Raw genomic sequence first — 7,450 nt, 5'->3', positions numbered from 1 at the left:
ACACATGGGACCCTGGGGGTTGGGGGGGCCCCTGCTGTAGAGGGAGGGGGGGCCACATGGGTCAGGTGCAGCCGGTGTCCACGTCTAAAGCCTCGACTTATCACCAGAATCCTACTGACATCCTGGCTCAACCTTCCGCTGTGATTTGCCTTCACACCTCCTTTAAAAGCTTCTCCTCAACACACGCGCACACGCGCACACACGCGGGGCTTAATTACCCGTCGGTCCACGGGGATGAGTCGCGGATGCAATTTGTGCTTAATTGCGAATGAAAAGCCCCGCAGACCACCGCCGGGACGATCCAATCATACTTAACCCCTGCGTGTGCGCGCGCATCCATCCACAGCGCGGCCTCCTCACAGCCTCGCGGAAATGCGGATTGATTTTTTTTTTTTTTTCAAAAACACGGGGGTGGAGGAGCGTGTGCAGGATTTAAAAATCGATGAGTGATTGATAGATTCGGCGTTGTGTGGTATCACAGGTTTCCCTCGAGGGTGGAGACAATAAGCTGATTTTAACATCTCTTTAAAAATACACTTTATCATGTGGATGAATCCATTTCTTCTTTTTCTCCTATTCAACTGTTCTGCTTTAAGTGTCTCCAGATGTGACCAATCTATGTATTACAGATTATCAAAGGTAATTAGTTATTACTTGTTTTCTTTTTCATAATTTTTTTTTACTGCAGCCTCTTAAAGCAAAAACAGGACTTTCTCTCAACTTTAACTGTTCCCTGTGTGTTCCTTTACAGTGTGAATTGGCGCGCGCACACACGTCATCCTTGTCTCCAGAGGACAATAAAACAAACCCAGGATCCACAGAAACACATGCGGTAACCAGTGAGTTAACATTACTTTGTTCTTATTAATAAGTAAATTATAATCCTTCATGGTTTCTGTTTTAGGCCAAATGGGAAATTAAATTTTGTTTATCCTCTATAATAAGAACTGTTTGGGTCACAAATCCCAAATTGACCACATTGTGAGTGTCAGTAACAATGAAATGTGAGTCATTACAAGTGTGAAATAGACTCTCTTTTTTAACCGCGAGGCCTCTAAAATTGGCTTTGGAGAGAGTTTCTGTTCCAGGTAAATGTTTCTCAGTCACTCTCAAACTACCGGAGTTCTCATCTTACTCCGCCGTGCAGTAGCATCTGCTCGGTCACTAGAGGGGGGGATCTGCTGCACCTGCTCTCCAGCCCGCTGCTGCTGCTGCTGCTTCGCGCTCTTCGGCTCCGCTCGGCTCCTCTCGGTCGCTCCGATGCCAGAGAGAAAGCTTTTCTCTTTTTTTTTTCTTCTCCCCCCTCCTCCTCCTTTGCTGTAGGGGAATGCAAATGTACCGCTGCTGCGATCTCCTCCCATTGGCCCGTCACACCTCAGCGTGGGAGGGTCGCTGGTGTTGGGGGCCCACGCTGTCTTTATAAGTGCAGATTTGCGTCCTGCGCCTCAGTGACACCGTGCGTGTTTTCACCGTGTGAAGCTCTCCGGAAGCAAAGTTACAGCCGTTACATGTGAGAAGCGACTGGGATTTATCGCCTCTTGCATAATAAGAATAATAACAACAACAACAAGAACACACGGTCAACGCGTCAGGGCAGCAGCGCGCGCTGTTGAGGTCGACAGTGGAGCGGACCTGTGACTGAAGACGGACAGCACCGGGGGACCGGGACCAGGACCAGACTCTGCAGTCTGAGAATTGCCCTGCATATAAAGATCAACCTCACCTTTGTGTGAACTTTGAAAACTTCTGCTCTCTCTTTTTTTCGGGGGGGATTTGGAGACTTTGGCACACTTTTACGCACGCCTCCGTGGAAGCAGCGCAACCTCCAAATTAAGAGTGTTACGAAACTTTCACGCCGCGACATGCTGCAGTGACTTGAGTCCACCGTCCGTGGACTTCATCTGAAAGTTGTAAACAGCGGGAGGGAGGCGACGGGAGGGGAGGGCGATGCCTGGAAAGTAACTCTGACGCACCGAGCACCGACTGCTTGGATCGAGCACAGGCGAGGACAGTTAATCACAGGGAGAGAAGCAAGTGGACTGCGGGAGAGGTGAAGCGAGGACAAGACAGGTTGGTGTCTCCACATTTCACCGGACTCGAGTTTCAGCCGCAGCGGGGGCCTCCTGGTATTAAAGCGCATTTGAGGTGGGATAAGTTGTCAACAAGAGCAGGCGAGCGGAGGTGAACTGGCAGGTGTACAAGTTCATTTACATGCATACGTATATTCACGCCACTATATATAGAAGTTGTCTTAGGGACGAGCAGCCTTAATAAGTTTCTCCACCCACCCGCTGGCCCCGCTGCAGCCCCGCGCACCGGGCGTGTGCGTGCGTCTATATATACACCGCACAGGCTTTTATTCCCCTTCGCAATCTGTATCCCAGAGCGCTGCCCGCCGTCGGTTTGGCTGTGAGGGCAGGAGTCGTCGCATGGACTGACATGGCCACCGACCTCGCCATGAGCGCAGAGCTGCCCAACAGCCCGCTGGCCATCGAGTACGTCAACGACTTTGACTTAATGAAGTTCGAGGTGAAGAAGGAGCCGCCGGAGGCCGATCGCTACTGCCACCGCCTCCCGTCGGGCTCCCTCTCCTCCACGCCGATCAGCACACCCTGCTCCTCCGTGCCTTCCTCGCCCAGCTTCTGCGCCCCGAGCCCGGGCGCGCAGCCCAACCAGAGCCTCTCCAGCGGGGTCAACGGCAGCAGCGGCGCCAGCAACAACAGCAGCGGCACCAATAATCACAGCAACGCGGGCGGCAAGCCTCAGCTGGAGGACCTGTACTGGATCCCCAGCTACCAGCACCACATCAACCCCGAGGCGCTCAACCTGACCCCCGAGGACGCGGTGGAGGCCCTCATCGGCAACGCACACCACCATCACCACCACCACCAGGCCTACGAGGGCTTCCGCGGGCAGCAGTACGTTGGCGAGGACCTGTCCACGGCCTCGACGGCCCACCACCACCAGGCGCATCATCACCACCATCACCACCACCACGGCCACCACGTCCGCCTGGAGGACCGCTTCTCCGACGATCAGCTGGTCAGCATGACGGTGCGGGAGCTCAACCGGCAGCTGCGCGGCTTCAGCAAGGAGGAGGTGATCCGCCTGAAGCAGAAGAGGCGCACGCTGAAGAACCGCGGCTACGCGCAGTCCTGCCGCTTCAAGCGCGTCCAGCAGCGGCACATGCTGGAGACGGAGAAGTGCACGCTGCAGAGCCAGGTGGAGCAGCTGAAGCAGGACGTGGCGCGTCTCGCCAAAGAGAGGGATCTTTATAAGGAGAAGTACGAGAAGCTGGCGAGCCGGACCTACAATACCGGCGGACCCGCGAACACAAGAGATCCGTCCGGGAAACAGGCCAACACCGACTTCTTCATGTGAGAGACTCGTGATTTATTTGTAGCATAGACTGTGAAGAACTGCGCCGTCACCCACGAACACAACAACTTTAATTTATATACTTTTTATTTTTCTGCCTTTGTGTTTTTTGTTTACAGTTTGACAACAGAGACTTTTGAAAAAAACCACCGCATCTTAACAAATACGCAGCAGTGGCGCACAAAAGTAATCCTTGTGCGCACTGTTTCAGTCTTAAAGGTGTTTTTTTTTCCTGTTTGTTTGTTTGTTTGTTTTCGGCTCAGCTTCAGTTCAGCCCACAGCGACCTGTCATGTCGTGACGTGGACACATGGGATCATGATGTAAACATGACTGTCTTAACTCAGAGGTGATTTCGTCTTAAAGCTTATGGGGTGAGGAGTTTTTTTTTTCCTTTTCCTTTTTTCTCTTTTTTATTATTAATGACACTGGACTGACACAGAAGCAGAGACAAAAAAAAAAAGCAATACACCGCCTCTCCTTTCAGCTCCACGGACTGTTCGTGTCACAGAGTGGGGGCGGCCTGTGACGCAGAGAATGAACAAACACTTTTCTCTCTCTTTCTCTCTCTCTCTCCCCCTCCAAACAAAAACTTGCAAGTCTATATATTATTATAATTTCCCCATCCCCACGTGCAACCCAGCATGCAGGACATGTATGGAAACCTCCAGTCATCTCCCACGATCCTTCCACATGTATGGAAAGCATGGCCCACTGTTCTCTCCTCCTCCTCCTCCCCATCCCTCTCTCCCTCTCCCTCTCATCCTTCCTCCCCATCCTTTCAGGCCTGGGTAAACGCAAGAAGCCACTGAAAATGTTTTCCTCCATTAAAATAGAAATAAAAAGAAAGTGAGAGTGGAGCAAGGACAGAGGACTGAAACACACAAATGAACAATCTGCTTCTGCGAGAAACAACAACATGGATGCGTCTTTAACTGCTATTTTCAATCATTTTTTTAATTGTTTTAAAGAAGAAAAAAACAACACAGATAACCTGAGCCAGATTTTAGACTTTACTGTATTTATTTCCAAAACTGTACATAAATAACATGTGGAGAAGAGAGAGCGAGCGAGCGAGCAGTAAACTGTGGTCTTTTACCTTCTCTCTCTCTCTCTCTCTCTTTTTAAAGACAAACTGCTTTTGTTTTTCTCTTTTTTCTGTTGCTCGGATTATTCGACATGTCTTAATACAAATGTTTGTATGTTGCAGCATGCAAATCGTCTATGCTATCCTCTCCTCCTCCTCCTCCTCTTCCTCTTCCATGTGTAATGTCAAACCTTAACTGCACTAAGATGAGATCAAACTGGGTGTAAATTTGATGGACAAGGCTCTGCGTTCGCTGCTAAAACTCTATGCACCAACCTGATGATTTTAAAACGAAGGGAGACTTTGGTTAAACTGCATTTTCTTTGTTTTTTTACTTTAGATATTTGTAAAAGGAACACTTTCTGGGGCCTGCGGGGTTTATTTACTCTGCAGCCTGGTGTCTTAATAAGAGTGGATGATGGATGGATGGATGGATGCTTAGACTCTGTCCAAGAAAGGAGGAAAAAAGCTTAGATATAATGTGCAATATTGTGCAGAAGTGTCCGATGATTAGATCAGTCCACCTGTTGGATCGGAGGCACGTGCAGGGAGAGAGAGGGAGAGAGGGGGGATAAGAAAATAAAAAGCAAACGCACACAAAAACATGCTCTTTTAATCTGAGATTGTATTTATTATTATTATTATTATTATTATTATTATTGGAACAGAAATGTGTGATTTATTGCGACCAATGTGTAAATTAATCTTTGAATAAAAATGTAGGAGGCGAGACACAAATTCTCTTCTTTTTTTAAATTTGTTTTTAATTTAATTCCTTATATAAATATATATTTTCTTTAATTTAAAATAATAATAAAAATCACCCAAATTCGATTCGAAAAAAACACAGTTAAATGAAACGAAATAATCGGAGGCGAGCCCGGAGAGCCAACTTCTGCACAGTGCTGTAAATGTATATCTGTACATATGATTTCTATATTTATTCAATGAACAGTTAGTGTCCCTGACGTGTCAACAACAACAAAAAAAAAACAAACAACAAAAACCAGTGGAACGTTGTCGAGAATCTTGTTTTCATAATGTTTAATAAAAAGTTCTGTCCCAACACACACGCCGCTGCCGCCGAGGTCTTTTATTTTGAAGGAGGTGTGTTTTCTCTTCACATACATTTGAGTTTCATCTAAAAAAAAAAAAAAAAAAATCACACGAGTTAAAATAAACCTGGAATAATCTGCTTTTATTTCTAAATCATAACTGTGAACATTTTATGTTCGTACTTGTCAGAAAAAATTAAATGAATATGACTAGATTTTAACCTGAATTACACGATTTTAATAATGTATAAAAACAATACATAAGATTCATATTACATTTTATTAAAAATGATAAGAAATTACAAATAAATTGTGTCGAATTATGACAGATTGTCAAAATTATTATTATTAGTAGTATTATTATTATTACTGAGTCGTATGTTCATGATGTTAGTATCCGGGCCTCTTGTGCGTAAAAGCGCAAAGAATCAGCACAATTATCAAACTCCTGTTAATTCCTTATTTTAATTTATTTTATTTTTATTCTTTTGTGATTGTTACTGTGTGATTTGTTGTTTCCTCTGCTGACACGAGTTAAACTTCCTCCACTCGTGTAGATTTGATTATTTTTTGTACCGGCCACTGAGTGTCCGCTGAAGCCGCAGTGAAGAGCGCTGTGTCGGGGAAGAGGCTGCGCTTTTCTTCGGTGAAAAAAAAAAGAAAGAAAAATACATCGCAGCAGCAGCGGAGGCCGAAACACACACGCAGCTGCCGCTGTCAGCGCGCCGCAGCGGCCGCGGTGATGGATGGATGAATGGATGAATGGTGGATGGATGATGGAGCCTCCTCCTCCTAACAGGTGAGCGCATCTCTCTTTCCTCTCACTTCATGTTATGCACGTGTTCACTGACTGGGCAGCAGCTTTGCATGACCATGATACTGTCCACGTCCACTCTATGTGCGCGCGCGCGCGCGCCCGTGCACGCGCCCCCCAGCTGCACTAAGTGCTCTCTCTCTCTCTGTGACACAGATGCCACCGATGTTCATCCAGATGTGACACCGCCTTAAGGCCCAGCTCGTGGCAACTCACTTCAAACCCGCCTCAGTGAGTGAGTGAGTGAGTGAGTGAGTGAGTGAATATATGTGTGTTTGTTGCCTCTTTATGACTTTTTCATAACATAAACACTGACCTTGTCAGGACCACAACAGTCCTCATGGAGACAAAAACCTGGTCCGAATGAGGCAGAACCTCATTTCTTAAGGGAGCTAGTTAAGTTAAGGGCTAAGTTAAATTAAGGGCTACATTAAGGTTAGTGTTGGTTAACTGGTTATGGTTAAGATTAACAGTAGTTAATGCAAGCTCTGAAAAGGATATCTGTGTAAACCTGTGTGTGTAAGTGTGTGTGTTTCTGTACTTGTATCCTTTCCCTATTGAGGACCCTTTGTAGCAGAAACACTGACCTTGTCAGGACCAGCAGTCCAGAACCTGGTCCTAATGTGGCAGAACCTCACCATTTCTGAGGAACTGGTTACATTTGAGGGCTTTTAGGTTCAGATTAGGGTTAGGCATTAAACACTCACTCACTCACTCACTCACCCACTCACCCACTCTATCTCTATGTCTTTGTGAGAACCGTCTAAGATTATTTTGGCTGATCCTCACTTTCTGTCTCACTGTTCTTGGATTAAGTCTTGGTTTTAAGGTTAAGGGTAAAATCAGGCATTTGTTTTGTGATGGTCAAGGATATAAGATAAAGATATATTATATGTCACAAAAGTGTGTGTGTGTGTAGTCAGCAGTGAGGACATTTTGTCTGGTTCTCATAACTTTAAGGTTTTTCTTTTAGGAACAATAATTCGTTTAAGAGTGAGGTTGAAGCTGCACAGCTGTGTGTGTGTGTGTGTAATAACGGTTTCTGACATTATTAAAGGTGAATATCAGAAGGTCAGTCTGCTCGTGTGCAGGTGTGTGTTTGTTTACATGTTTACTTT

At 46.3% G+C, this 7,450-nt stretch overlaps 1 protein-coding gene across 1 annotated transcript; it reads left to right on the top strand.

Annotated features, from left to right (window-relative positions):
* The first annotated feature begins 1,430 nt into the window (after positions 1-1,430).
* Positions 1,431-5,533, top strand: mafaa (MAF bZIP transcription factor Aa). Its single transcript, XM_058639347.1, has one exon. It carries the CDS (start codon positions 2,440-2,442, stop codon positions 3,379-3,381), a length of 942 nt encoding a protein of 313 aa, XP_058495330.1. The 5' UTR covers positions 1,431-2,439; the 3' UTR covers positions 3,382-5,533.
* Positions 5,534-7,450: the final 1,917 nt, after the last annotated feature.

The sequence above is a fragment of the Solea solea genome, chromosome 9 (assembly GCF_958295425.1).
Source record: "Solea solea chromosome 9, fSolSol10.1, whole genome shotgun sequence".
Lineage (NCBI taxonomy): Eukaryota > Metazoa > Chordata > Actinopteri > Pleuronectiformes > Soleidae > Solea > Solea solea.
This window is presented reverse-complemented; position numbering and strand designations above follow the sequence as displayed.